Below are 15740 nucleotides of genomic sequence, written 5' to 3' on the forward strand. Positions count from 1 at the left end.
GGGCAGAGGGAGAATCTTTTTTTTTTTTTTTTTAAAAATAGTTTATTGTCAAGTTGGTTTCCATTATAACACCCAGTGCTCATCCCCACAAGTGTCCTCCTCCATGCCCATCTCCCCTCTCCCCCCCCACACCCATCAGTCCTCAGTTCTCAGCATTCAAGAGTCTCTCATGGTTTGCCTCTCAGAGGGAGAGAGAATCTTAAGCAGGCTCCATGCCAAGTGCAGAGCCCAATGTGGAGGCTGATTTCATGAACCATGAGATCTTGACCTGAGCTGAAATCAAGAGTCCGATGCTCAACTGACTGAATCACCCAGGTGCCGGGGTCCTACTGACATTTAATGAGCTGGGTCCAGGGAAACAAACATCCTGCCATATGCAGAAACTCCTACACAACAAAGGATCATGCTTTTCACATCTCAGTAGTACCTTTCTTGAGAAACAGTGTTAAATTTTGGGGATGGATATGAACAAAAGAAAGCCAAGTCTTTTACTGTGTTTTCTAGTGAAAGGGGGAGCATTGTGTATTTATTTAGTGTTATGAAAATCAAATCAGGGTTAGGGGCTAAAAGAGCCCACTAGGATAGCTAATTTAGATGGAGATTAGGGGAGACTTACTGAGGAGCTAACTAACCTCTGAAGAGAAACTTGAATGACGTGCAGGAATGAGCCCTGCTTACCAGGTGGGGGGTGGGATAGGGGTTAGTACATTGCAGCAGAGGACACATCAAGTATAACAGCTCTGAGGCTGGAGCAAGCCTAACGCAGGCCCTAGTCGTAACAAGGCCATTTTGGCTAGATGGAATAACGAGGAGGGGGAAGATGTAGGGTATGTGTCAGAGAGATAGGCAAGGGTTAGATGATATCAGGCCTTGAAAACCATAGTAAGGAGTTGGGTTTTATTCTGGCTGTGATAGGAAGCTATTAGAGATTGTTTTGAGGTGGGAGTGACATATTCACATTTATGTTTTATTTTTTTATTTATTAAAATGTTTTTTTAATGTTTATTTTTGAGAAAGAGAGAGAGCGAGCACACAAGAGTGTGCTTAAGCAGGGAGGGGCAGAGAGAGAGGGAGACACAGAATCTGAAGCAGGCGCCAGGCTCCTCACTGTCATTGTAGGGCCTGATGTGGGGGTCGAACCCACGAACTGTGAGATCATGACCTGAGTGAGCCAAAGTCAGACGCTTAACCAACTGAGCCACCCAGGTGCCCCTCACATTTATGTTTTAAAGCAGTCACTCTGGCTGTTTCGTGGTAAACTGACTGTGGAAGCCTAAGAGTGAGTATAGGGAGGCCAGTTAGGAATCTAAGCCATTAAGCATGGGCAAGAGACATTGGTGACTTAGGTTAGGCATATCGAGAAGCATCGGGGTTTAGAATTTTGAAGCCTTTTTTTGGGGAGGTGGGAAATCTCAGTTAACTTAATCAAGCTGTTCAGACCATAACACATTTATTACTAGTCATTGCAAAGTCCCTCTGGTTTTTTTTCTTATCTATGATCTCTATTTTTTTCTCCCTCTAGTCATTATATATGTTTCTGTTATATTTGGTATAGGCCTCAGAAGACAGTATAATACATTACACTAATTTTATAATATGTAAGGTTTTGGTGGATAAAGCATTTTAATTTTACATAAACATAGTGGTGTTCAGTGGTCCTCAAACTCAAGCATACATCAGTTTCTTCGAGCACCTGTTCAAAAACAGGTTGCCAGGCCCCACCCCAGAATTCCTGGAGTCTAAAAGTCTCTATCTGTAACAAATTCCCATGTGATGCTAATGCACCCCCTTGAGATGAATGTAACTGTGCTGAGAACCACTGCTGTGGCCTTTTCTGTTGATGGGGTTTTCATCTATCATGATGTTTTTAAGATCTCTCCAGGTTGCTGTCTCTCAGTCATTGTTTTCTGCTTGCTGTATCGTATTCCACAGTATACATCTATGACATTTTAGTTCTTTGTTCTCAGTGGTGGACACCTAGGTTGCCTCTAGTTTCTTTTGTCAGTGAATGCTGCTATGATAAATATTCATAAGAATATAAATCTACTGGGGTGCCTGGGTGGCTTAGTTGGTTAAGTGTCCGACTTTCGCTTAGGTCATGATCTCATGGTTCGTGGGTTCGAGCCCCCCGTCGGTCTCTGTGCTGACTGCCAGCTCAGAGCCTGGAGCCTGTTTCAGTCTGTGACTCCCTCTCTCTCTGACCCTCCCCTGCTCATGCTGTCTCTCTCTCTGTCTCCTAGAAATAAATAAAACATTAAAAAAAAAAAGAATATAAATCTACTGATGGTCCCATGTTTTAGTTTCTCTGTGGTTTATATACACGAATGGAATTGGGGCACCTGGGTGACTCAGTTGGTTGAGTGTCCGACATCGGCTCAGGTCATGATCCCATGACTCGTGGGTTCGAGCCCCGCGTCAAGCTCTGTGCTGACAGCTAACTCAGTGCCTGGAGTCTGTTTCAGATTCTGTGTCTCCCTCTCTCTGTGACCCTCCCCTGCTCACGCTGTCTCTTTCCTCTCTGAGAAATAAAACAGTAAAAAAAAAAAAAAAAAAAAAAAAAAAGGATGGGATTGCCAGAAAAAAGGGTACATACCTTCATACTTGAACTGATAATCACAATTCTTCTTCAGAATAGCTGTACCAATATACACTTACCTGTAGCACCTAAGAGTGTATATTTCCTTAGAGCCCTCTCTCCAGAATTTGGTTTTATCTCATTTTCTAACATTTACCAAAATGATGGGTGTAAAATAGTGTTTTATTGTTTCAATTAGTATTTTTCCAATTACTGATGAAATTGAGCATCTCTGTATGTTAGCCATTCCACTCTTATAAACACTGTTAAGAGTTTCTTATATGATGTTTAAGATACAGGTTAAGCATTTACCAGCATATTTCCATATCTGTTTTTAAAAAATGAATGTACTTATCCATGTGCATTTGCCCTTTATGTGCTTCTAAATCTGGGTTCCCTAAGATTTATGTTTTTATTATCATTTGGTATTTTATATTTTAAAGATTCTTTTTAACCCTGAGACAATGAAGTAGTATGTTTTTTTGTTTCCAGTCATACGAGATTTTTTTTTAATAAAGTTAACATTTTGTTATTGATTTTATTAATATAATGAATTAGAGAACATAACCTGGACATATTCATTCTTTGGAATTTATGGAGAGACCATTTGTGATGAGATACCTAGTAGATTTTTGTGACTGTCTTTTTTTTTTTTTTTTTTAATATCTCTGTATCCAGATGGGGCTTGAACTCATGACCTCAAGATCAAGAGTCACATACTCTACCAACTAAGCCAGGCACCCCTTTGTGACTATCTTGTAGTATATACTTGAAACTAATGTGTTCTCTTTTGTATTGTTCCCTGTTAACGTTCATTACTTTTATCTGCTTGAACTAGGAGTTACTTTTCGGTATGTCAAAAGAGCCAACTACACTTATCATCTGATTCTTACTATAGTCCTCTCAATTGTTGCTTGTGTTCTGAGACCGCGTGTGAGATATGTGATGAGGGAGTGTGTGGCAAGCTAGCAGCACCCCCGCCCTCACTCCCACCTAGGTGGGGTATGTGTGATATTCCTCAGACACTCCTGGCTACCCATGGTGATGTGGGAAACTAAGGCAAGTGAAAAATTAAATTCCCTATTGCCTGCAGCCTATTGACAAGTCCTTGAAACCGGCAGTGACCTCCCTCTAGGAGCCCAGCTGCCTCAAGGATGACATTTTCCTAGGGGCAAAAGAGAATCTTATCTAAACATTATCCCAACCTCTAGGATCCTATAAATCTACTTCCTTTATCTCAAGTGCCCCAAGATATATGCTGGCAATCATACTCCAAGCTTAGGGCCCTCCNACACATCTAAAGAGTCTCATGACTAAGGTTTTACTAAATAGTAATAAATGGCATTTCCCTAGCAACAGCTAGCGCCTCAAAGTCCTGGAAACCTTGCTTCCAAAATGCCTTAGAGACTTACTCTATACCTGACCCCCTACTAACCTAAGGGTATGTAATCATATAATCAATTACCCATCACAACCCCAGTGCAGCTTTTCTGCCCACAGGTCCTGTCCCTGTGCTTCAATAAAATTACCTTTTTGTACCAAAGACTTCTTCAAGAATTCTTTCTTGGCTGTTGGCTCCAGACCACCCCACCATCACCCTAAAACTTCATCAATATGTGTATTTCATTGTTAGTATATATGATTGATCTTCATTATTTGCAGATTCCATATTTATTTGCACATATGCCTCCCTGCTAAAATTTATTTGTAATCATAAAATCAATACAGATAGTGATTTTAAGGGTTCTAGGCCCTTTCAGCAGGAGGTAGGAAATACATATAAGCATAGTAACCTGCACATATGCCTACATTTTTATCTTTTTCTGTGTCTATCTGTATATATCTTAAAAAATGTGAGTTTTGATTTTAGTCCAACATCACAAGGTTCAGCCTAAACTTCCCCCTTTCCTACTCTCATGATCTATAATATATTCACTTGTCTGTTCAATTCTAGTATACCCACAAAGTAGGTATATAACAGCCAACTCATGCTGTGAAAACAGATTTACTAACTAGAGATATAGTATTTGTGTATATTTCTTTGTGTCTTTAGCCTTGTAGTATGCAGTCAAAATGCTGTTTTCCAAAGTTACTTGCATTCTTTTTTCTCCCATACCCTTCTTTGTTGCTTTGTTTTCCATTTATAATACAATTAGGTTTATTACTGTTTGTATTGTATTTTGGGTTTCTTTCACATGCTGGTTGATTACCTGTTTTGGGGGGCACATTGAAAACATTACTGTTGTTCTAGAAATCAAAGCTTTCCAAAAAGATATGCTTTGAGAAGTGTAGNTCCTCCTCCATGCCCATCCCCCCCTCCCCCCACATCCATCAGTCCTCAGTTTTTGTCAGCATTCAAGAGTCTCTCATGGTTTGCCTCTCTCCCTTTCCCCCTCCTCATCCTTCTTAAAGTATTCCCAGTGCCTCTTTCTACCCCTTTCTTCTGTGCCCAATGTAGGTAACTGATCTCTTTAGTTTCTGATTTATCCTCCCTGTATTTCTTCTGAACAAATGAGCAAATATGTGTGGATCTCTTTTATCCCTTGTTTATTACAGAAACAGGAGCATACTTTTTTGTACTTCGCTTTTTTTCACTTAATAGTATATTTTGGAAATTGTTCCAAATCAGTTATAGAACTCTCTCTCTTCTTTCTTTCTTTTCTTTTCTTTTCTTTTCTTTTCTTTCTTTCTCTTCTTTCTCTCTTTCTCTCTCTCTCTTTCTTTCTTTCTTTCTTTCTTTCCTCCCTCCCCCCTCCTTCCTTCCTTCTTTTCTTTCTTTCTTTCTTTCTTTCTTTCTTTCTTTCTTTCTTTCTTTTTCCTTCTTTCTTTCTCTCTCTCGCTCTCTCTCTCTCTCTCTCTTTCTCCCCCCCCTTTCTTATAGCTTCATGGTACTTTTATTGTCTTTGCTCAGCCTTCTATCTTATATATGGTCACTTAAGTTGTTTCCAAAGTTTTGCTATTATAAGCAATACTGCAACTTTGTGCATATGTATTTTCTTATTGCTGGAAGTGTATCTTCTAGAGATGGTCAAAAGTGAAATGAATATGTAGTTTTATCACTTTTTGCCATATTTTTTTACTGTGCAAATTATTTTTATTTGTATATATTCAAATATATCTTTTTTTGCCTCTGGTTTTTCGTCATTAGTGATAAAGTTTTCCCCTACATTAAAGGATAAAGAACTCACCACTTTTTCTTCTAGAACTTGTATGACTTCATTTTGATACATTTATCTCCCTCATTCATTTGTCATTCATTATGAATTATGTGAGAGATATAGATCTAATTTTTTTGAAATGGCACCAGTTGTCCCAGAATATTTATTGAGAAGTCCATCATTATCTCCGGTGATTTAGGATGTTACTTTTATTATATACCAATATTGTATGTACTTGGATTAATTTCTGGACTGTTTTATTCCACTGGTTTATTTATTCCTGTATGTGCCAGTAATACTGTTTCTTTCTTTTTTTAAGATTAAAAAAATGCTTATTTATTTTTGGGGGTGCCTGGGTGGCTCAGTCGATTGAGTGTCCAACTCTTGGTTTCGTCTCCGGTCATGATCCGGGGTCATTGGATCCGGCCCTGAATTGGGCTTTGTGCTGAGCATGGAGCCTGCTTGGGATTCTCCCTCTCTCCTCCTGCTCCTCTCCCCCACTCATGTGTTCTCTCTCTGTCTCTCTCTCTCTCTCTCTGCCTCTCGCAAATAAATAAAATGACAAAAATTTTTAAATGTTTATTTATTTTTGAGAGAGAGACAGAGCAGGAGTAGGGGAGGGGCAGAGAGAAAGGGGGACAGAAGATCTGAAGTCTGCTCCGTACTGACATCAGAGAGCCGGATGTGGGGCCCAAACTCAGGAACTGAACTGCGAGATCATGACCTGAGCCAGAGTTGGATGATCAACCAACTGAGCCACCCAAGTATAGAAGCTTTACAGTATCTTTTAATATCAAGTAGGGCTAGCCTCCCTCCTCCCATTATAGTTCTCTTTTTCATTGGGTATTTTCTTTTCCTGGCTGTTCTTGCATGTTTATTTTTCCACAGAAATTTTAGTATCAACTTGTCTAACTCTGTAAAATAACTTGTTGGTATTGGAATTGCAATGGTTTTATAAATTAGGAAGAACTGATGCTGAATCATCCTGTCCAAGAACAAGGAATGTTTTCCATTTGTTGTTGCCTACTTTTGTGTCTTTCAGGAGGTTTTTAAATTTTTCTTGGTATTAATTTTGCACATTTCTTACTAAATTTATTCCTGTGTGTTTAGTCTTTGCTGCTATTGTAAATGAAGTTTTCTCTACTATGTGTCCTACTTATTGTTTGTGTATATTAATCCTATATCCTGCCATATTACTGAATTCTTTTATTATTTGAGTTAGTTTAATCATTGAGTTTTCTGGAGTTTTCAGACATACTGTCATATCATCTTCAAATAGAGTTATTTTTTTCTTTACCCATTGTTAACTTTTAATGGATTTCTCTTGTCTAACTCAATTAGCTAATATCTCTAGTACAGTGTTGAATAGTAGCAGAGTTAGTAGATATCCTTGCCTAGTTCTTTATTTAGTGGAAATTTGTCTGGTGTTTCTTCATTAAATATCTATATCTATCTATATATATGGGGGTGAATTTGTCACAGAGCTCTAGATGCTTGGATAAACCACAGGAATTAATAGAAATTAAGCAGAGGAATCTATGAAGTCTACTCTCCATGTTCTGTCAGAGTCTAGGGCAACAGCATGTCACTTTCAAAAAGCTGGAAGGTTTCATGTTTAGTTTGGGAATAGCAATTAGATATGCTATTACAACAAGGCATTTGAATTCATGAAATTGTCTTCGTGGGTTGTCATGGTCACAAATAAAAATGTATCCTTATGTTTTTCTTTTTATAGTGTGTGCTGTTTTTATGGAGTTTAAAGATTAATCATCCCAAAACAGTGTTTCTGCTTCGAGGAAATCATGAATGCAGGCATCTTACAGAATATTTCACCTTCAAACAGGAATGTAAGTATCATCATTTTTCCAGAATCTTTTTTTTTTTTTTTTTGGTTTATTTTTTAAGCAAACTCTACCTCATCAGGCTTGAACTCCCAACTCTGTAATCAGGAGTCCCATGTTCTACTGACTGAGCCTACTGACTGAGCCAGCTAGGTGCCCCCATAACATTTTTAGTTACCTTTTTGTCAGTCCCAAAATGAATCAAACATAAACCAAAAAAAAGAAACTAATGGAACTCAAATGGTTCCTGTTACTTATTTTCTGGTAAGAACCAAGATTCTACCTTTTAAGACATTTATTTTGAAAATAACTTTTGTGGTTTCTCCCTATTATATAAAGTAATACATTTGGGATATTTGGAAAACATAGAGAAGTCCAGCGAAGGTAAAAGTTGTCCGCAGTCACACCACTTAAAAATAATTAACTATTATCTCACTATTTGAGATATAGTCCTCTTTTCTGTGTATATTAAAACCTATCATGAAATAGTTCAAATACATATATATCTATGCATATTTTCAAAAAATTGGACTATTATATGTACTGTTTAATAAATTGCCCTTTACTTTGTATGTAATAAAAAATATATATAAAATAAATATCATAAGTATCATTAAATATCTTTGAACATGATTTTAAAATGTTATTTTAATATTTTAAAAGTATTCCATCTTTTAATGCACTATTATGTATGTAGCCAATTTAGTAACAACTGTATGGCATTTCTGTTGTTTCCAACTAGAAATAATACTATACTGGTAAAAAAAAAAAAAAAAGCTTATTATTAAAGGAAGAATTTATTTGAAAGTCAAAAAGTTGCTAGCCATTTGGGAGAAAAACACAAACAAAAATCCTGGCAGATTTCTTTGACCAGAATCTAGGTACTCACAGTTGACTCTTAACATTCAGTGTGATGGTAACTAAATTGGGCTTGTTTGAGAGAACTTGACCCAGGACATTTGTGCTTATCCTTTCTTGTCTTCCCAGATAGCTGTCTGCTTATAAGACCTACATCCTTACTTCATTCTTGTCATCTCCTTAGAGACCTTCTTCCCTGGTTGCTTTTTCTAAATTAAACTATCTCATCATTTTACTCTCATACCTTGTCTTTTTTCTAATGGTATCCATCAATGCCTGAATTTTTAATATTTTTTATATAAAATTTATATTTAAGGGGTGTCTCAGTGACTCATTCAGTTAAGTGTCTGACTTCAGCTCAGGTCATGATCTTGTGGTTCACGAATTTGAGCCCTGCATCAAGCTAGGTGCTGAGCTAGGTGCTGACAGCTCAGAGCCTGGAGGCTGCTTTGGATTCTGCATCTCTCTCTCTCTCTCTCTCTCTCTCTGTCTCTCTGCCCCTCCTTTGCTCGCACTCTGTCTCTCTCTCTCTCTCAAAAATAAATAATCATTTGAAAACTTCTTATTTAACATCCTTTAAAAAATCAAATTTATACTTAAAAAATATATTTATTTGTTTATCACTTTTCTCTCCTGTGGTAATTTAAATTCTATGATTGCAGGGACATGTTATTTTTCCAGAATAGTATCTAATAACTCATAGGAGAGGTTTAAAAATATTGGTTGAATTAATTTGTTAAATGAATGATCATCTAGGATTTGTATCTTAGCACAAATTCTCAGAAAAGAATTACTAAGTCAGAGAGCATGAACATTTTAAAGGCTTTTGATACATATTCTAAATAGCCCTCCAAAAAGATTATATATCAGTTGATACTTTAATGAAATTTTATATTTTTATATGAAGTGAAAGGAAAATACTGAAATAAAAAGCCACAAAATTTTACCTTTTCTGATTTCTAAAATTTGAGTATATTCTGTATAAAATAAGGAAGCAGTACTAAATTCTAGGGTATTGTCTGCCTCTAAAATCTACTTCTTTCCTCAAGTAATACTGAATATATACAAATGTTTTAATGTCATGTAACTGATGGTTTGATCGAATTTCACTTTGTGTCCTATTCCAGTGATTATCTTGGAGGAATGTATTATTAAATATTTAAAGTTTTATTTCCCTCAAAATATTCAAAGTTGAAAAAAACTGAGCCTGGGTGGCTCAGTCGGTTAAGTGACCGACTCTTGATTTTAGCCCAGGTCATGATCTCATGGTTCATGAGTTCACGCTCTTCATCAGACTCCTTGCTGTCACAGTGTGAAGTCTGTTTGGGATTCTCTCTGTCTCCCTCTCTCTGTACCCCTCCCTTGCACACACTGTCTCTCTCAAAAATAAATAAATAGACTTGTAAAAATTAAAAAAAAAAACTTTTAAATTTGTTTTATGAGACTCAAGAGTTTATCCAATCCTTCATCCCCAAACTCCTTTAATTAATACAACTTTTTAGTGTTTCATATGCTCACATTAACTCTTGTTACTGTAGCTTCCTACACTGAAACTGACGGTTGTAATGATGGCCCTTCCACTAGTAGATCCTGAAAGGAAAGGTCATTCTTCTTAAAAAATTTTAGAGAATGAACACTTAGAAAAAATTCCTCTGACAGAACAGTCAGCTACAAGTGGACAAAATACAGATCATTCCAGCCCTTGGGACTTATTAGAATAAACAGTTCAAGTCAGTAGGTAATAACAAGGAATTTTTCTTAAAAGTTAGATCTACTGTTGGTGAGTGTTTAAATTGCTATAAAGTATTTGAACAGCAATTTTGGAATTTCTGTAAAAATTTTTGACCCAGCAATTTATCTTGCAGATTATATAGGTATTTTTGTTTTTGGATTATATAGGTTATTAAAACACTATATAACAAATTACCACAAATTTAGCTGTTTGAAACAACACATTTATTTATTTATTTATTTATTTATATTATTTTTTTAATTATTTAATTATTTATTTATTTATTTTTAAAGTTTATGTGTTTATTTTGAGAGAGCATGGGGCAGGGGCAGAGAGAGGGACAGAGAGAATCCCAAGCAGGCTGCACACAATCAGTGCAGGGCCCAATGTGGGGCTCAAACCTTGAACCGTGAGATCATGACCGGAGCCAAAACCAACTTAATCAACTGAGCCACCCAGTTGCCCCAAGCTTATTTATTTTTAAATATTTATTTTGAGAGAGAGAGAGAGAGCACACATGCACATGTTTGCACACCACTCAAGTGGGGAAGGGACCGAGAGAGAGGGAGAGAGAAAATCCCAAGCAGGCTCTGTACTGTCAGCACAGAGCCTGATGCGAGGCTTCATGTGAGATCATGATCTGAGCCTAAACCAAGAGTTGGACACTTATCCAACCAAGCCACCCAGGCCCTCTTGAGAGAGAGAGATAATTTAAATATCAATAAGGGACTGCTTAAATAAGTGATAATATATTTTTAAGAATGGAATACTAGGCAGCTGTTGAAAGAGCAAGGTGGGTCTAGATGTACTCCTTTGTAACTTAAAAATATATAATGTGGAGGGGCGCGCACACACACACACACACACACAGGGAATATATATAGAGAGAGAGTGAGCAGAGGAAATTGATAGCAGTGATTATCTGTGGGGATTTGAGTCAGCAGGACTTGTATTTTTGATTTTGTATTTTCCTGTGGTTGCTGCTGGATGGAGTTGTCCTTCATCACCACCGTGTACTACTACTATAAGAAATGTTTTACCTGGTAACTTCAAAATCACTTGGATGGGTCCCAAGCATATTAGAGGCTTTTTAAAGACCCCAGATAATTGTCCTCCATGCAGCTGGCTTAGCACACCTGTTCCAGAGGCTTGGAAAATTTCTGCCATTTGTCATTTGAGAACCACTTCACCAAATAGTTGAAAAATTGAAGCTATTTTGCATTATTTTTCTAGGCCAAATATGGGGATATTACTCCTGACACTTCTCTTTCTTTACCTGGGAAAATTAAATAATGCGTATCAAGCAGTTGACAAAGGCCCTGGAATGATTAGTGTTTAGCAATAGATACGTAATAAGAAAGCTGCCTCTGGATGCCTCTGTTCTGAATTAAGGTTCAGGTTTTTTTAGGCAACATTTTATCCAATTCTTTCTCTGTTTTATCAGAGTTCTTTTTTCTTTTTTTTTTTTTTTTGACTAGTATAAATTGGTTCAGACTATTTTTAGAAGATGGAACAATAGGTTTGGGGAACATTTTAAGTGTTCTCATTTTTCACAGAATTTCTTAAGTTTTTATTTGCTTTTCACATGCTTTAAACTAGGTTTCTTTTCTTCTCTTGCCTACAGAGATACTCCTGTTTCATTCTAATGCTGCAGCTGAAACGTGAATAAATCTTGGAACAAGTACACAAATATAATTTCAAATTTTGTTCTTATAGGCAAGGAGCATGTGTGCTGCTTGTTTTCACTGATAAGCTGATCTCGTAAAGGGTCGCCATGGCTTTTAGAATCAGTACCTTATAATTACTGCTAAGTGATGCTTAGTTCCAGATTGTGCAGCTGCAGTCCTGAGAATATTTCTAAGGGAGTTAGAATATTTTCTAAGGGTGAAGTTGTTCTTTTCTTACATCAATTCTTTAAAAAAATTTTTTTTAATGTTTATTTATTTTTGAGAGAGAGAGACACACACACACACACACACACACACACACACACACAGAGTGCGAGCAGGGAAGGGGCAGAGAGCGAGGGAGACACAGAATCTGAAGCAGGCTCCAGGCTCTGAGCTTTCAGCACAGAGCCCAACCTGAGGGCTTGAACCCATGAACCACAAGAGCATGACCTGAGCTGCATTCAGAGGGTTAACTGATTGAGCCACCCAGGCACCCCTCTTACATCAGTTTTTAAATTGCTTTATATTGCAGGGGTCTTTAAATATTCCTCTCAGGGCACCTGGGTGGCTCAGTCATTTGAGTGACTGACCTTTGATTTCACCTCGGTTCATAATTTCAGTTCCTGGGATCGAGCCCCACATGGGGCTCTGCACTGGTAGCATGGAGTTTGCTTGGGATTCTCCTCTCCCTCCCGCCCCTCTCCTGCTTGCGCTCTCTCTCAAAATAAATAAATGAACATTTACAAAAAATAGGGGTGCCTGGGTGGCTCAGTCAGTTAAATATCTGACTCTTGATTTTGGCTCAGGCCATGACCTTGGGGTTAGTGAGTTCAAGCCCAGCATCAGGCTCTGTGCTGACAGTGAGAGCCTGCTTTGAATTCTCTCTACCTTTCTCTCTGTCCCTCCCCCACGTGTGGTGTCCATTAAAAATAAAATAAACATTAAAGAGAAAACAGTACTGTTATGACAGTTTGTCTTTTGGACAGTTTTTTTAAAAAAATAAATAATTTGTTTGTCATTAGTTACAGTATTATTTTTCATAGTAAGAGATGGGTATGGTTAGATTGTGGTAATTACAAAGCTCTCCATATAAAGATGTCCTCCAAAATATTTTAAGTATAAAAAGCAAGTGCAAAGCAGTGTACATATGCTTCCATTTACGTAAAAAACAAAAGGATGTTGAAAAGAATGAATGTACACATTTCCCTTCCCCCACTTGTATGCGTGTCCATGCTCTCTCATAAAAAAATGAATAAACTTAAAAAATTTTTTAAAGAAAATAACATTTTGTAAACTATTTTGGTCATGTGTTAATACAGCATTAACTTCTTTTTGCTTAATTTGATTCATCTCCTGGGTTTTTAAAAAAACACTGTTAGATTTTTTATTTTAATTCCAGTATAGTTAACATGTAGCATTATATTAATTTCAGGTGTAAAATATAGTGATTCAGCAGTTCTGTACATTACTCAGTACTCATCATGATAAGTGTACTCTTTTTGTAAAAAATTTTTTAATGTTTATTTGTTTTGGGGAGAGAAAGAGAGACAGAGACACAGAGCATGAGCAGGGGAGGGGATTGAGAGAGGGAAACACAGAATCTGAAGCAGGTTCTGGGCTCTGAGCTGTCAACATACAGTCCAACGTGGGGCTTGAACCTATGAGCAGTGAGATTATAACCTGAGCAGAAGTCAGATGCCCAACCAACTGAGCCACTCAGATGCCCCGATAAGTGTAGTTTTAATAGTCTTATCTATTTCACCTATCCCCCTATCCGCCTCCACTCTGGAAACATCAGTTTGTTCTTTATAGTTAAGAGTCTTTTTCTTGCTTTGTTTCTCTCTCTGTCTCTCTTTTTTTCCCCCCTTGTTTTGTTTCTTAAATTCCATATGAGTTAAATCATACGATATTTGTCTTTCTCTGACTAACTTATTTTACGTAACATTATACTCTCTAGCTCCATCCATGTCATCGCAAATGGCAAGATTTCATTATTTTTATGGCTGAATGATATTTCATTGTATGTATGTGTGTGTGTGTGTATTACATCTTTATCCATTCATCTTTTGATGGATTCTTGGGCTGCTTCCATTATTTGGCTATTGTAAATAGTGTTGCAATAAACATAAGAGTGAACATATCCTTTCAAATTAGTGTTTTTGTATTCTTTCGGTAAATACCCACTAGTGCGATTACTGAATCATAGGGTAGTTCAATTTTTAATTTTTTGAGGAACCTCCATACAGGTTTCCACAGATGGCTGTACCAGTTTGCATTCCCACCGTCAGTGCACAAGGGTTGCTTTTTCTCCACATCCTCACCAACACTTGTTTCTTCTGTAGCCTCCTGTTTTAATGTACAAAATAGAATTAAGACACTGTATTGCTTGCCATCTTTCTCCAGACTTGGTATCCTTTTGGAAGTAGGCTAAGAAATTCTTTTGAGTCATTCATAGAAGTTTATCCAAAGAAGACCTACAGATGGCCAACAGACACATAGAAAGATGTTTAGCATCAGTACTCATCATGGGAAAATCAAAACCACAATGAGCTATATCACCTCACACTAGTCAGAATGGCTAGGATCAAAAAGACAAGAAATAACAAGTGTTGGCAAGGATAGGGAGAAAGGGGAACCCTTGGATACTGTTGATGGGAGTGTAAATTGGTGCAGCCAGTATGGAAAACACTATAGAGTTTACTTAAAAAATTAAAAAAAGAAGTACCATATGATCCAGTAATTCCATCACTTAGGTATTTAGGCAAAGAAAACAAAAATACTAATTTGAAAGATAAATGCACCTTTATGTTTATTGCAGCATTATTTACTGTAGTCAAGATATGGAAGCAACCCAATTGTCCCTTGATAGATAAATATGATAAATATATAAAGAAGACACACACACACACACACACACACACACACACATACACATACACACACAGGAATATTACTCAGCCGTAATAAAGAATGAAATCCTGTCATTTGTGGTAACATAGATGGACCTAGAGGATATTATATTAAGTGAAATGAATCAGAGAATCAGACAGAGAAAGACAAATACCATATGATTTCACTTATATGTGGAACCTGAAAAACAAAGCAAAACCAGAAACCAACTCATAAATATCATCAATACATAGAACAAATATGGTTGCCAGAAGGGAAATATGGGAGAATGGACCAAATGGGTTAAGGTGATTAAGAGATACAAACTTCCATTTAGAAAATAAATAAGTCACAAGGATGAAAGGTATAGCATAGAGCATATAGTCAATAATATTATAATAACTAGGAGCACCTGGTCGCTCAGTTGGTTAGGGGTCTGACTCCAGCTTAGGTCATGATCTCGCAGTTCGTGGGTTCGAGCCCCTCATTGGGCTCTGTGTTGACAGCTCAGAGTCTGGAGCCTGCTTTGGGTTCTGTATCTCCCTCTTTCTCTGTCCCTCCCCTGCTCGTCCTCTGTCTGTCTGTCTGTCTCTCTAGAATAAATATTAAAAAATAATAATAATACTGTAATAACTGTATGATGAAGATGGTAACTACTCTTACCATGGCGAGCATCACATATTGTATAGAATTATTGAATACCATGTCGTACATCTGAAACTAATATGACATTGCATGTCAGCTATACTTCAGTTAAAAAGAATTCCCATCTATATGCAAGCTTAAGATTCTTACAGAGGAATTTCTTTTTTTTTTTTTAAGTTTATTTATTTATTTTATGAAAGAGAGAAAGAGAGAGCATGCATGCTTATGGTAGTGGGGGGAGGGGCAGAGAGAGGAAAGGGAGAATCCCAAGCAGGCTTTGTGCTGTCAGTGCAGAGTCCAGTGTGGGGCTTGATCCCACAAACTATGAGATCATGACCAGAGCTGAAATCAAGAGTCAGTCACTCAACTGAC

General features: G+C 37.2%; 1 protein-coding gene across 2 annotated transcripts in view; it reads left to right on the forward strand.

Moving 5' to 3' along the window:
- PPP3CC (protein phosphatase 3 catalytic subunit gamma) overlaps window positions 1-15740 on the forward strand; it is a 102591-nt gene that overhangs the window by 45288 nt on the left and 41563 nt on the right. For both annotated transcript variants that reach the window (XM_077766608.1, XM_077766609.1), the window contains exon 4: window positions 7469-7580. In XM_077766608.1, coding sequence (XP_077622734.1) covers window positions 7469-7580 — 112 coding nt within the window. The remainder of the gene's footprint in view (window positions 1-7468; window positions 7581-15740) is intronic.

Source organism: Crocuta crocuta, unplaced genomic scaffold (genome assembly GCF_008692635.1).
Source record: "Crocuta crocuta isolate KB4526 unplaced genomic scaffold, BGI_CrCroc_1.0 scaffold225, whole genome shotgun sequence".
Lineage (NCBI taxonomy): Eukaryota > Metazoa > Chordata > Mammalia > Carnivora > Hyaenidae > Crocuta > Crocuta crocuta.